This window comes from Pristiophorus japonicus, chromosome 13 (assembly GCF_044704955.1).
Source record: "Pristiophorus japonicus isolate sPriJap1 chromosome 13, sPriJap1.hap1, whole genome shotgun sequence".
Taxonomy (NCBI): domain Eukaryota; kingdom Metazoa; phylum Chordata; class Chondrichthyes; family Pristiophoridae; genus Pristiophorus; species Pristiophorus japonicus.
This window is the reverse complement of record NC_091989.1, coordinates 19,829,973-19,845,137: the sequence shown is the minus strand read 5'-3', so window position 1 is coordinate 19,845,137 and position 15,165 is coordinate 19,829,973. Positions and strand designations below refer to the sequence as shown.

Below are 15,165 nucleotides of genomic sequence, written 5' to 3'. Positions count from 1 at the left end.
TCCTTAAGATAGATCAGAACATCAGTGTCAGCTTGCTGGGTTGAATGCCTTCGATACATTTTTATATGCTTAACTCAGTCTGCTCTCCATTGCCCCAACCGAGAGGACAGGAAGACGGGCGGGCAAGCAGGTTCAAAAGCCTCTGTCCATGGCTTTTCTATTACTGACCGATAGGGGTGCACAAGCCAACACCGACTGACTCTCCCTCTGATATTTCTTCCTCCCCCACCTCCATGGGAAGCATCGGTTGGGCAGCTCTCTATGTTGACTCAACACATGGGGAATTATGGGCCTGAACCAGTGTCTTGACATTCCACGATCAAGCACTTTGGAGCTGCGGGAAGCTGTGCCACCAAGCTGCCCTATTGTCTTCTGTTCCATTGATGCCATCCTGGGTATCCACAGCACAGAAGGAGGCCATTCCTCCCATCGTGCCTGTGCTGGCTCTTTGAAAGAGCTATCCAATTAGTCCCACTCCCCCGCTCTTTCCCCATAGCCCTCAAATTTTCCCCCCTGAAGTATTTATCCAATTCCCTTTTGAAAACGATTGTTGAATCTGCTTCCACCACCCTTTCAGGCAGCGCATTCCAGATTGTAACAACTCGCTGCGCAAAAAAATGTTTCCTCATGTCACCCTTGGTTCCTTTGCCAATCACCTTAAATCTGTGACCTTTGGTTACCAACCCTTCTGCCACTGGAAACATTTTCACCATATTTACTCTATCAAAACCCTTCAAGATTTTGAACACCTCTGTTAAATCTCCCCTTAAGCTTCTCTGCCCTAAGCAGGCTCTCCACGTAACTAAAGTCCCACAGCCTTGGCACCGCTCGAGTAAATCTGCACCCTCTCTAACCTATTCTTTTACCCTTGACCCTCCGAGATCAGTGTAATCCAGTCGTGATAGGACAGACTGAGCGAACAAGTGATGGCAGGTTGTGAGTGCAAAGAGCTCCTACCTCAATCTCCGTCGCTTCAATGCACATTCTTTCCACCAGTTCTCTTTCGATCAAAGGCAAATCATCAAATGTGTTTGCGAAAAATATATTATTGCGGTGCCCACGGTAGATGATTCTTTTGAGTTCCTCCATATCTGCGCTCGCAATCCCCACGGGGATGACCTTAATACCTAAAAGACACAGATTGTTCGACGTTACAGCTTCCGTCTCCTGGTTGGGAAGTCACATGGACCCTTTGATGAGATTATTGCCTCATCGTCAGTCTCAACCCCACTCTTCGGTCTAATTAAAACATTACTGCAGTAATTTAGTTATATTATAATCATGTAGAATTTAGATTGTAAATCATAGCACAAAAGGCGACCATTCAGCCCATCGTTCCTGTGCCAACTCTTTGAAAGAGCCAGCCAATTAATCCCACTCCCCTGCACTTACCCCATAACCTGGCAATTTTTTTCCACTTCAATACCTCTTTTGAAAGTTACTATTGAATCTGTTTCCACCATCCTTTCAGGCAGCGCGTTCCAGATCACAGCAAATCACTTCATTTTTTTCCCTCATGTCACTTCTGGTTCGTTGGCCAATTGCCTTCAATCTGTGCCTCCGGTTACCAATCCTTCTGCCTCTGGAAACCGTTTCTCTGCATCGACCCTATCAAAACCCTCATAGGGACTGACTTTTTATTACAACTTAGTCCCTTCATGGAACTTTGAGAATATGTTACTTATTTCAGATAAGCAGAAGTTTCTATTTTATTTATGTTTTTTAGTTAATCTTCCCTCTCTATGGACACATGTACCATATTCCCTCCAAGTTGGTAGCACACCTGATGGTTGAGTTCTATCCAGATCTTTGCTAATCCCTCTCCTTAATTGACTGCTGCGATGTGCACAACTAGCAATCCATCATCATAGGCAGTCCCTCGAATCGAGGATGACTTGTTTCCACATCAAAAAATTCACAGGTGTTTCAATGAAGGACCTAATATTCCAGGTCCCGAACAAAATCTTGAAGAGTGAAAGATGCCGGTGCGTGGATTTTTTTAACGTGTGGTGACCATTGCACACCAGCCACCACACGGGCTTGACAGAGCGAGGTCTTTGTCCAGTGGCAAGGATTAACCAGGACGACCGGAGACCTGCTCTGCTGCACGGACCTAGTGCGCGCACATATCGCAGTGTGGGCTGGGCCCGTGCTGCCCCTGGGCCCTCGCCTCTTCTGGTCCCCGAACTCGCGCCTCTCCTGGGCCCCGATCACGTCCCTCTACATTCTCTCACCGCTCCTTCGCCCCGACCTCGCCACTCCTGCTATAACTGCCCACGCTCCAATCAGCGACCTGGACCTTGGTGACGTCCCCCTTCACTGCCGTTGCTCTCCTGCACCAGCTCGCGCTGTACCTTGCCGTGGTATGCTGCCACGCTGCTCCTTCCGCTCCCCGGCCTGCTCCGATGGTGCTCGCAGGCCGGGGGCCGCTCAGCCTGCTGGGCCAGGCCTCCACACGCTGCTCCTTCCGCTTCCCGGTATTGTCTCCTGCCTGCACTTTAGCAACTTTATATTAACTTGATGCTTCCTGATTTCACCTTGACTGATGACTTAGATCAGGAAGCTACTGTGTAGGGAATAACAGGAATCTGTCCATGTCCTTGACTCAGTGACACAAGGTCAATGAAGGCGTCAAAGGGTGAGATTGTTGCTGTATGGAGGACGGAACCGATCATCTTCACCCTAATGCTCCCACAAGTCAGTCACACAGCAACCTTTTTGCAAATTATCACATTGCCAAGACTTCTTCAGCAGCAACTCACAAACCCGCAACTTCTACAATCTAGAAGGGTGAGGACAGGAAAAGTGTGGGAACACCATCACCTTCAAGTCCCGCTCCAAATCACACACCATCCTGATTTATCACTGTTCCTTCATCATGGCTGGGTCAAAATCCTGGAACAGCATATGTAACAACACTGGGGAATGTCTTTACCACACAGGCTGCAGCGGTTCAAGAAGGTGACCCACCACCTTTCCAAGGACAACTAGGGATGGACAATTAATGCTGGCCTTGCCAGCAGCGCCCACATCACAAAAATGAATTGTTAAAAATCACACTTTGAATTACAACAGCATTTCACGCAGAATCCAAGAATGATACAGCACAGAAGTAGGCCATTCGGCCCATCGTGCCAGTGCCAGACATCTTGACATGTCTCACTGAAACTCTTCGCCAATACCTTCTGTCAGCAACAATAAAAGGCTTTTCAAGGAGAAACCCATGTTCGGTACTGAGTTAGCCAAGCTGCTGGAAGAAGCGTTATAGTTAACCTCAACGTTCCCAGGGCTCTGAATGAGAAAGTTCCCATAGACTAGTAGTGCTAAATCTCTTAAACGCCAGTCTCAGGCTCCATCAGAAGATGCCAACTATTAACAGTTAGTTGATACTCTAGGCTAGAAATTCCCCAGCCTGTCGTTATTTGATGAATAACGTCATTTTTGTGAAGAAATAAGAATAAAAATGTCGCCATTTTTTAACGAGGTAAATTTGACCACAAAATACGCCTGTTGCACGAGGATTCGTGGTGGAAACTGCGATCTCGCCAATGTTAGCCCGAGACCTATCAACGCCAAAAATACAGGCCATGGGAAGGAAGAAAACGCACAAAAAATATTGCAAAAATCAAAAAATCAAAAATCACAAAACATTTACAAGACCCTTAATCACTGCAAAAGAATTACAAAACTTTAACTGCCCTTTTTTTGTAGGTCTTCCTACTTACCGACGTTTCTGAGGCTGCAACACCTGCTTTTCTCACACGTTGTTTTATTACCCGAGAACGGGTTTGCCGGACGGCCAAATTTAGGCGGGGCGTTTTTTTTTTTCCCGTTGCACTGTGGCGATCCGCTTTTCGCCGATATTTCGAAAACGCCATTCTTAACAATTGGTGAATTTTGTGAAGTTTGTTGCAAACGACAAAAAAGCACTTTTAATGCGAAAAAAATTGCGTTAAAACGTGCGTTAGGCTGCCGAAAATCTAGCCCTAGAGTTCAATCCAGGCCATACCTAAACCAAACGCCACTCTTGCTGGCTGTTCCACCTCATCCTGTGAACGTCCGTCAGTCAGCAGCACCAGAATGTGGGGCACTTTTTGCCGCATCCCGGCAGTTGCCTGGAATAACTCCTTTAATACGTAACCAATGCCCCTGGCTGGGAAAACAGAAAAAAATAAAGCACTGAGCTAGGTACAAAAAGACTTGCATTTATATAGCGCCTTTCACAACTTCAGGACGTCCCAAAGCACTTTAGAGCCAATGAAGTACATTTAAAGTGTAGTCACTGTTGTAATGTAGAAAACGAAGCAGTCAATTTGCGCACAGCAAGTTCCCACAAAGAGCAATGTGATAATGACCTGTTTTTTAGTGATGTTGATTAAGGGATAAATATTGGCCAGGACATCAGGGTAACTCCCTTGCTCATCTTCAAAACAGTTATGGGATCTTCTACATCCACCCGAGAGAGCAGATGGAGACTCAGTTTAATATCTCATCCAAAAGACGGCACCTCCAATAGTACAGCACGAGATTTTTGTGATCAAGTCTCTGGAGTGGGACTTGAACCCATCAACCTATTGACTCAGAAGTGAGAGTACAATAAGTACATATTGGCCGGAATTTACAGGGCCGATGACGGCATATGTACAACGTACACTTTCGTAAGTGCTGTGAATGGCCTCGCAAGTTCCAGGTTTCCGCATACGATGCGCACGTGCGAAAACCCGGAACTTGCGATCTGTCAAGGTTCGCCCTGACAGATTCACCGCATCCGCTGTAAATTCACTTGCACTGGCGCAGCCCAACTACTGCCCGCGAAACCCTTACATCTGGTAAAAGCAGGCATTAAGCCTTCTTTTACCAGCGTAAGAGTGAAAATAAATGTTTAAATATTTTTTTAATGATTTAAACATTCACTGACATTTAAAATTGGTTGAGCTAAATATTTAAATTTTTTTAAATTAACAATTTATTTTAAGTACTTAATTAAAGGATATTTTAATTAATTTTGAACCTGTGATCATTTATTTTTATTTTGAGTGGTGGGAAATATTATTTCTATTATATTTACTGGGATTCTGTACATAAAGAAATATAATGGGAATCCCCTTAGTCATTGGTTCGTCCGACCCATGTGATCCCAGGGTCACTCGCGAACCGCTTTCACCCCTGGGGTATGGGGGCTCAAGAGTCCAAATCTCTAGAGGCACAAGGTAAGTGCAGAGTTTTCTTTTGGTTCAAAGGCGTACATAGAAACATAGAAACATAGAAAATAGGTGCAGGAGTAGGCCATTCAGCCCTTCTAGCCTGCACCGCCATTCAATGAGTTCATGGCTGAACATGCAACTTCAGTACCCCATTCCTGCTTTCTCGCCATACCCCTTGATCCCCCGAGTAGTAAGGACTTCATCTAACTCCCTTTTGAATATATTTAGTGAATTGGCCTCAACAACTTTCTGTGGTAGAGAATTCCACAGGTTCACCACTCTCTGGGTGAAGAAGTTTCTCCTCATCTCGGTCCTAAATGGCTTACCCCTTATCCTTAGACTGTGACCCCTGGTTCTGGACTTCCCCAACATTGGAAACATTCTTCCTGCATCTAACCTGTCTAAACCCGTCAGAATTTTAAACGTTTCTATGAGGTCCCCTCTCATTCTTCTGAACTCCAGTGAATACAAGCCCAGTTGATCCAGTCTTTCTTGATAGGTCAGTCCCACCATCCCGGGAATCAGTCTGGTGAATCTTCGCTGCACTCCCTCAATAGCAAGAATGTCCTTCCTCAAGTTAGGAGACCAAAACTGTACACAATACTCCAGGTGTGGCCTCACCAAGGCCCTGTACAACTGTAGCAACACCTCCCTGCCCCTGTACTCAAATCCCCTTGCTATGAAGGCCAACATGCCATTTGCTTTCTTAACCGCCTGCTGTACCTGCATGCCAACCTTCAATGACTGATGTACCATGACACCCAGGTCTCGTTGCACCTCCCCTTTTCCTAATCTGTCACCATTCAGATAATAGTCTGTCTCTCTGTTTTTACCACCAAAGTGGATAACCTCACATTTATTCACATTATACTTCATCTGCCATGCATTTGCGCACTCACCTAACCTATCCAAGTCACTCTGCAGCCTCATAGCATCCTCCTCGCAGCTCACATTGCCACCCAACTTAGTGTCATCCGCAAATTTGGAGATACTACATTTAATCCCTTCGTCTAAATCATTAATGTACAATGTAAACAGCTGGGGCCCCAGCACAGAACCTTGCGGTACCCCACTAGTCACTGCCTGCCATTCTGAAAAGTACCCATTTACTCCTACTCTTTGCTTCCTGTCTGACAACCAGTTCTCAATCCACTTCAGCACACTACCCCCAATCCCATGTGCTTTAACTTTGCACATTAATCTCTTGTGTGGGACCTTGTCGAAAGCCTTCTGAAAGTCCAAATGTACCACATCAACTGGTTCTCCCTTGTCCACTTTACTGGAAACATCCTCAAAAAATTCCAGAAGGTTTGTCAAGCATGATTTCCCTTTCACAAATCCATGCTGACTTGGACCTATCATGTCACCATTTTCCAAATGCACTGTTATGACATCCTTAATAATTGATTCCATCATTTTACCCACTACTGAGGTCAGGCTGACCGATCTATAATTCCCTGTTTTCTCTCTCCCTCCTTTTTTAAAAAGTGGGGTTACATTGGCTACCCTCCATTCAATAGGAACTGATCCAGAGTCAATGGAATGTTGGAAAATGACTGTCAATGCATCCGCCATTTCCAAGGCCACCTCCTTAAGTACTCTGGGATGCAATCCATCAGGCCCTGGGGATTTATCGGTCTTCAATCCCATCAATTTCCCCAACACAATTACCCGACTAATAAGGATTTCCCTCAGTTTCTCCTCCTTACTAGACCCTCTGACCCCTTTTATATCCGGAAGGTTGTTGGTGTCCTCCTTAGTGAATACCGAACCAAAGTACTTATTCAATTGGTCTGCCATTTCTTTGTTCCCCATTATGACTTCCCCTGATTCTGACTGCAGGGGACTTACGTTTGTCTTTACTAACCTTTTTCTCTTTACATACCTATAGAAACATTTGCAATCCGTCTTAATGTTCCCTGCAAGCTTCTTCTCGTACTCCATTTTCCCTGCCCTAATCAAACCCTTTGTCCTCCTCTGCTGAGTTCTAAATTTCTCCCAGTCCCCGGGTTCGCTGCTATTTCTGGCCAATTGGTATGCCACTTCCTTGGCTTTAATACTATTCCTGATTTCCCTTGATAGCCACGGTTGAGCCACCTTCCCTTTTTTATTTTTACGCCAGACAGGAATGTACAATTGTTGTAGTTCATCCATGCGGTCTCTAAATGTCTGCCATTGCCCATCCACAGTCAACCCCTTAAGTATCATTCGCCAATCTATCCTAGCCAATTCACGCCTCATACCTTCAAAGTTACCCTTCTTTAAGTTCTGGATCATGGTCTCTGAATTAACTGTTTCATTCTCCATCCTAATGCAGAATTCCACCATATTATGGTCACTCTTCCCCAAGGGGCCTCGCACAATGAGATTGCTAATTAATCCTCTCTCATTACACAACACCCAGTCTAAGATGGCCTTCCCCCTAGCTGGTTCCTCGACATATTGGTCTAGAAAACCAATGGAAAGCCTCCGACCGCAAATCCCAGGTCTACATAATGTGTACACTTCAGGCAAAAGCGCTGGATAAGCCACATCTCAAGAACAGACAGGAACCAGAAGGCTGTGCAAAGTTTCACTCAGGAATCTGAAAGAAGAAGGAAACCCTCCTCGCACCGAGGGACTGGAAATCAGATTGAAACCTTTGGGTCTTCGGGACCGAGAGAAATGTGATGTGGAATATTATACTTTGGCAAGACCAGCTGGCAGCTGGATTTGGTTAGTAGATGTGAGGAAGGATGGACAAATAGATAGCTGGATGGGTGGTGGAAGAATGCTGATGCTGTAAATGGGTTGACGTTAGGAATGGACCCTCAGCTAAAGTTGCAAGTGGACTTCCTTGGTAATGCAGATTTTGTAGACAACGTAAAATTTTCAGTTTAAGGCAAAGTAGAAGAATACAGAAGAATACTGCTTTATATGGATGGATAATGGAGGAAGATACTGGAGGTGTACAAATAATGAGGTGGATAGGTAATGGGGTGGATAGGTAATGGGGTGGATAGGTAATGGGGTGGATAAATAATGGGGTGGATAGGTAATGGGGTGGATAGGTAATGGGGTGGATAGGTAATGGGGTGGATAGGTAATGGGGTGGATAAATAATGGGGTGGATAGGTAATGGGGTGGATAGGTAATGGGGTGGATAGGTAATGGGGTGGATAAATAATGGGGTGGATAGGTAATGGGGTGGATAGGTAATGGGGTGGTGGGTAAGTAATAAAGGTGAATGAATAATGGAGGTCGCTGGATAATGGAGGTCGCTGGATAATGGAGGTCGCTGGATAATGGAGGTCGCTGGATAATGGAGGTCGCTGGATAATGGAGGTCACTGGATAATGGAGGTCGCTGGATAATGGAGGTGGATGGTGAGTAGCTAACGGAGATTCGATGGATAGGTACATAGAATGTAACCATCAATACATCAAAGAAAAATATTTTACCGCACCAACAAAACATTTTGTTGCCTCAAATATAATGACGATTATGTTGGGAAACCAGTACCATTTGCATCAGATGATTGCACCAAACAGTTACAGCGACACCGACATGAAACTTACATTATGCAAGGAGCAAAAGCACACAGTCCTTTGCTGGGGGAGAAAAGCATCATCCTCTATCCCTGACTATTTCACACCGATAAATATCTCAAATGCTTCACCTGTCCTGGTGTTGCCTCCTCCATATTGCACTCCTTTGATGGCTCGCAAAACGGAGTTTCTATCCGTGTACTGATTGAGCTGGAACTCTGTCCTGGGATTGTCACTGTAATGAGCCACAGCGACCTGTTACAGAGTGCAAAGAAAGCACAGGGACGGTTAATCGCAACTGGAGACCAACCAGTGAAAACCACAACCAGCAAATACCACTGGCTAGATGGTGGAAGATACATCAGCCAAAAAGGAGATGGAAAGATTATCAGCAAAATTACAACATGTTGATGAGAGATTCAACAACGAGCCAATTACTTAATCTCTCAGAAATAACATTTACATTTTTTATATATATGGCTCCACTGAAAAATGTACTATGCAATGCGGAATTGGGCCATTCAACCAGGAAGATCACAGGCTCAATCTCTGACCTGCGCTCCATAAACTGATCTCAGGTGGGATGACTGAAGGGCAGTTACAATTGACCTCAACCCCTGTGAGCTATGGAAGGGAATTATTGATGCAGTCCCCTCAGATCAAATTCTACCTGGGAAGAAAACAGCCTCTTTGGGTCAAGTGGCCTTTTGATAGTACCAAACTTTCTAACATTCTCATGTTCCGGGAGCAACATGACTTCAACACACGTTCTTGGCACAGATCGAAGGAGCTCGCTCATGTTTTAATATACTCCTGAGATAAAAATTCTCTGACGTACACCAGACAATAGGGCTTTGAGGAAACCTAATTTGGAGATCTCCCCAACCTCAAGAAGGACATTTTAGTTCCAGAGAAAGTACGGAAAATGGCAATGAAGATGATCCCTAACGTAAGCGCTGTGGAGCTACCACACCCACCCTTTCCTCCAATGACTGTCTGTCCCACCTGTGACAGAGACTGTAATTCCAATATTGGACTGTTCAGTCACCTGAGAACTCACTTTTGGAGTGGAAACAAGTCTTCCTTGATTTCGAGGGACTGCCTATGATGATGATGGAGATAGATCATGCCCTACATTTTTATTTGCTAGAGACATGATAGAATTAGAGGGGATGTGATTCAGCTTTAAAATTATTAAGAGCATCAATAACATCCATTGTTGCAGGTGATGGGATGAGTATCAATGAAAGGCCACCCGTTTAATGAGCAGGCAGGGAGTGTCGCGAGATGTGAGCCAATGTTCCCTTTTCCATGATCGGCCCATGGACAGCATTCGAGTGGCGACAGTGAAAAGTGACTTCTCGCAATCCTCAAGTAGGCGTTAGGCACATATTTGTAAAACTACGCGATTGTGACAGGAGGAAGCTAAGATTTTAGGGAATAACTAACAAGTTGGAATCATTTGGGCCATTCCCAATAGCCTTTGAACGGTCAGTGAAGAATTTTAACAGAGGTTTCCCAAATTGGCCTCCAGTCTCTTTTTTTTGCCTGTCCCAGGAAAGGGGGAGGAAGAATGGGTCCAATAAGATACTGGGGTGAGCACATATGGGCCAGATGGTAATTTTTCACCCAAAATGTATAACATAGCATCACAAGAACGAATACCAAATTTCATTGAGTGCCGATGAGGAGAGATTGAGTAGACTAGGTCTATATTTTCCAGAGATTAGAAGAATGAGAGGTGATCTCATTGAAACATACAAAATTCTTACAGGGCTTGACAGGGTAGATGCTGGGAGGATATTTCCCCTCGCTGGTGACTCTAGAACCAGGGGTCACAGTCTCAGAATAAAGGGTTGGCCATTTAGGACTGATATGAGGAGAAACTTCTTCACTCAGAGGGTGGCGAATCTTTGGAATTTTCTACCCCAGAGGGTTGTGGAAGCTCAGTCTTTGAGTATATTCAGAGATTAATAGATTTTTGAATATTAAGGGAATCAAGGGATATGGGGTCAGTGCAGGAACGTGGAGTTGAGGCAGAAGGTCAGCCATGATTTTATTGAATGGTGGAGCAGGTTCGAGGGGCTGAAGGCCCACTCCTGCTCCTAATTCCTATGTTCTTATGTTCCCACTCCCACAGACTCCCCAGCCTAGGGTTCTCTCACTTACCTGGGTTCCTGCAGGTCCAATCTTCGGCAAGTACGAGACAATTCTGAAGAGAAAATCCCTGATCTTATTAAAGTTGTTCTGCCCAATGCTCCAGGACTCGTCCACCAGAAACACTATGTCGGCCTTGGCTCTGCCACAAACTGACAAACAAACAAACACACCGAAGTCAGTACAAACCAGGGGTTATCAAAACCTAGTTGTCTTCAAGCCTCCTTGCATATCTCGTGGCAAGGCAATGGAGGGTGTCTGCCAGTGGAATTGTACCACAAATGAAAATTGATCCAGAACAAAGAACTCAAGTAATTCATGCATTTATTTCCGAACTGTAATATGTTGATAAAGTACAATGTAGCACTTTTAAGTAGCACCTAATGGCATCGGAACAGGAGGAGGCCATTCAGCCCCTCGAAACTTTGATCAAATCACCCCTCAGTCTTCTGAATTTTCCAGAGAATACAACCCTAGTCTGTACTGCTCCTCGGCCTATTCTGCCCCGTCTGCGTGAGCTTTGCAATATTTTATCAGGTTAGGCGCCAGTTGCCATTGTCCTTTGTATCACGAGTTGATAAACTGAACGAAAATACCTGGTCCAGGGAGACAGAAATCACCTGGAGCTGTCGGTAACCTTCAGGGTTGACGTGCGCTCTTTTGCTCAGTTGATCTGTAACCGGGTCGTTCACTCACCGGTTCCGCCCTGCGTGGCCTGAGCTGCTGAGGCTCTCCCGGCAGGGGCAGAGGTTGTGGTGGGGCTGGTGGTCGCGGTGGTCCTCCTGCTGGTTGTGGCGATGGTTGTTGGCGGTGAGGCTGGGCGGCCTCGGCTGCTGGTTAGTTGCCCGGCACCAGATCGGTAGGTTACTGCAAGGGCAGCTTTGGTTGCCGGGGTGACTGATGGTTTTGCCGTGACAGGAGGTTTCTTTTTGGAGCCTAATGAAAGATCAAAACAGAGACCGACTCTATCAGGCAACGATGTTAGAGCCGAGGAATTACTTTGTTGAGACGAGATGAAATTGTTTAAGGTCTGCCTTTGCTTTATAAAGAACTTTTGAATTATTCCTGTGTCACGTATTCAACCAGCATTGTAACCCATGTATAATCTGACCTAAGTTGTACACCGTGAGAACACTGACCACTAGGTGGGAGACACTCCTAACCTGGACCTTCAGGTATAAAAGGGGAAGCTCCACCCACCTTCATCACTTGAGTGCTAAGGAATAAAGGACAGGTCACAGACTGACCTTCTCTCAAGCATGGGCCTCGTGTGCATTTATACTGTATAGTAAGGACGTATCATCCTGCATCTCAATTAAGGAACAGATTGCAGCCAATTGACCTTTGACCTTTGTTCTGAGGTTTAAACCATTCTTTTAAATCTAGTTTTCTCTCCACATATTCCTGAGCCAGCTTCCAAATTTAGCACAGAGGATGGGTGGGTGTCCTGGGATCTAGTTGTTTTGCTTTGGACCAACTGTAGGACTGAATGGAAGTGATTCAGAGTCGATTCACTCCGTGCGTTCCCAGCCTCCAGTGTTAAGGAGCAGTGGGATACAATTCCTCTCTACGTGCCATCTTGGGGAGGTGAAAGCTGAGAGGTGACTGTTTTCTTTCTCTTTCCAGCCCCGGTTCCAGCAGGGAATTGGCAAAGGCCTGGGCCCAAGTTGTGAGCTGCTGGGAAGCCTAGCACTGAAAGCATCTTCGAATTAAAAGCAAAACAAGCATAGGAACTCATCCATAAAATTACAAGAAATTATTCTCAGTTACAGATCTTTAAAGACAGAGTTGAAATAAATTTGCAAGCATTTAATTTGACAGGCACATTGAACACCTGTCGTGCTGCAATTTGCTGCACTTCCTCATCGTGGCGCTGTTGAGCTATAAAAGTCACCTGTTCTCCTCAGTGCCCCCTGGTGGATATTTAGGGGCATTGCAGACTGCAGTCTGAACTCCTTGAATCCTAAATCCTATTTATTTTCCATATTTGTTCTGGAGGTTCCTATAATCCTGGTTGGGATGGGGTAGAGGATCGGGGCAGATTTCAGAGGTTTTTGTTCCGTAATTTCTTACAGTGTTATTGATCTCTGTTATGGACAGAATAAATGACTGACAACATGTATGAAAACAAAGAAGTGCACCATACATGTAACACGTGGAATTGGTCCGTGCACATTGAGATGGCATAAGAAGACTTCGAGCATCTCCCCTTTGGCTTGGCATCCATTTATTTCAGATTATGCCACTTTGAAGTGTCTTAGGGCATTTTTCTACATTAATTTGCTTTAATCTAGCGCCTTTAACAGGATTGTTGTAAAACAAAATGAGACACCGAGCCACATAAGGAGATATCAGGACAGGTGACCAAACGCTTGGTCAAAGAGACAGGTTTTAAGGAGCGTCTTAAAGGAGCAGAGAGAGGCGGAGAGGTTTAGGGCCGAGGCAGCGGAAGGCCCAGCCGCCAATTAAAATTGGGGAAGTGCAAGAGGGCAGAATTGTAGGACTGGAGGAGGTTACAGAGATAGGGAGGGGGCGAGGCCACGGAGGGATTTGAAAACAAGGATGAGAATTTTTAAATTGAGGTGTTGCCAAACTGGGAGCCAATGTAGGTCAGCAAGCACTGGGATGATGGGTGAGCGGGACTTGGTGCCAGTTAGGACACGGGCAGCCGAGTTTTGGACAAGCTCAACTTTATGTAAGTTGTTGTTGTATGTGTATTTTTTTTTAATTGGCATCACTTTTGTGATGGCTGATTGGTTCCCAGTTCTGAAGATCTCTTTCCAGCAATCGGATTGCCTCCTAATTGTTCAAGCAAACCTAGTCCAACATGTGGAGTGTCAATCCGAGCACTGTCAGTAGCCAATAGTAAACACTGTGCGAGGTTTGCTTTTGATACACCTGTCTGACAGGTCTCCGGACTAATGCAGGTAAAGACAGGCCAGGTGGACAGAGGGTCTCGGGGGGAGCATCGTACGGTAATGGCAGAGATCGGCACAAGGCCCTCGGGGCGTGCGTCAACAAGCGGACGGTTATTATATATGTATTCATAATTTACTGAAATTATTCAATAACCGCCCGTCCAGTTAAGCTGTGTTGGTGCCGTATTATGGGCTGGAAGCTGGGCCGATGAGATGCAGCAGAGCCTGAGCAGGTCGAAGGCAGGCCGAGCAGGTCAGCAATGGGCTCCAGAAGAGATTGAGACGGCTGCGTTGCCAGCTCAGTGGGCCCGAGCTGGACTGCAGTGACGGTACAGAGGAGATTGATGAGGCTGTTGCCAGGACTGGGGAATTTTAGCTATGAGGAAAGATTGGATAGGCTAGGGTTGTTTGCTTTGGAACAGAGGAAGCTGAGGGGAGATTTAATTGAGGTGTATAAAATGATGAGGGGCCTAGATAGAGTGGTTAGGAAACATAGAAACATAGAAACATAGAAAATAGGTGCAGGAGCAGGCCATTCAGCCCTTCTAGCCTGCACCGCCATTCAATGAGTTCATGGCTGAACATGAAACTTCAGTACCCCATTCCTGCTTTCTCGCCATACCCCTTGATCCCCCGAGTAGTAAGGACTTCATCTAACTCCCTTTTGAATATATTTAGTGAATTGGCCTCAACAACTTTCTGTGGTAGAGAATTCCACAGGTTCACCACTCTCTGGGTGAAGAAGTTTCTCCTCATCTCGGTCCTAAATGGCTTACCCCTTATCCTCAGACTGTGACCCCTGGTTCTGGACTTCCCCAACATTGGGAACATTCTTCCTGCATCTAACCTGTCTAAACCCGTCAGAATTTTAAACGTTTCTATGAGGTCCCCTCTCATTCTTCTGAACTCCAGTGAATACAAGCCCAGTTGATCCAGTCTTTCTTGATAGGTCAGTCCCACCATCCCGGGAATCAGTCTGGTGAATCTTCGCTGCACTCCCTCAATAGCAAGAATGTCCTTCCTCAAGTTAGGAGACCAAAACTGTACACAATACTCCAGGTGTGGCCTCACCAAGGCCCTGTACAACTGTAGCAACACCTCCCTGCCCCTGTACTCAAATCCCCTCGCTATGAAGGCCAACATGCCATTTGCTTTCTTAACCACCTGCTGTACCTGCATGCCAACCTTCAATGACTGATGTACCATGACACCCAGGTCTCGTTGCACCTCCCCTTTTCCTAATCTGTCACCATTCAGATAATAGTCTGTCTCTCTGTTTTTACCACCAAAGTTGATAACCTCACATTTATCCACATTATACTTCATCTGCCATGCATTTGCCCACTCACCTAACCTATC

At 45.6% G+C, this 15,165-nt stretch overlaps 1 protein-coding gene across 1 annotated transcript in view; it reads right to left on the bottom strand.

Annotated features, from left to right (window-relative positions):
* Positions 1-15,165, bottom strand: part of col7a1l (collagen type VII alpha 1-like) — a 505,550-nt gene that overhangs the window by 377,411 nt on the left and 112,974 nt on the right. Inside the window, exons 18-22 of the mRNA XM_070898381.1 lie at positions 11,585-11,824; positions 10,901-11,040; positions 8,863-8,986; positions 4,010-4,153; positions 958-1,127 (exon numbers count right to left, since the gene is read on the bottom strand). Coding sequence (XP_070754482.1) covers positions 958-1,127; positions 4,010-4,153; positions 8,863-8,986; positions 10,901-11,040; positions 11,585-11,824 — 818 coding nt within the window. The remainder of the gene's footprint in view (positions 1-957; positions 1,128-4,009; positions 4,154-8,862; positions 8,987-10,900; positions 11,041-11,584; positions 11,825-15,165) is intronic.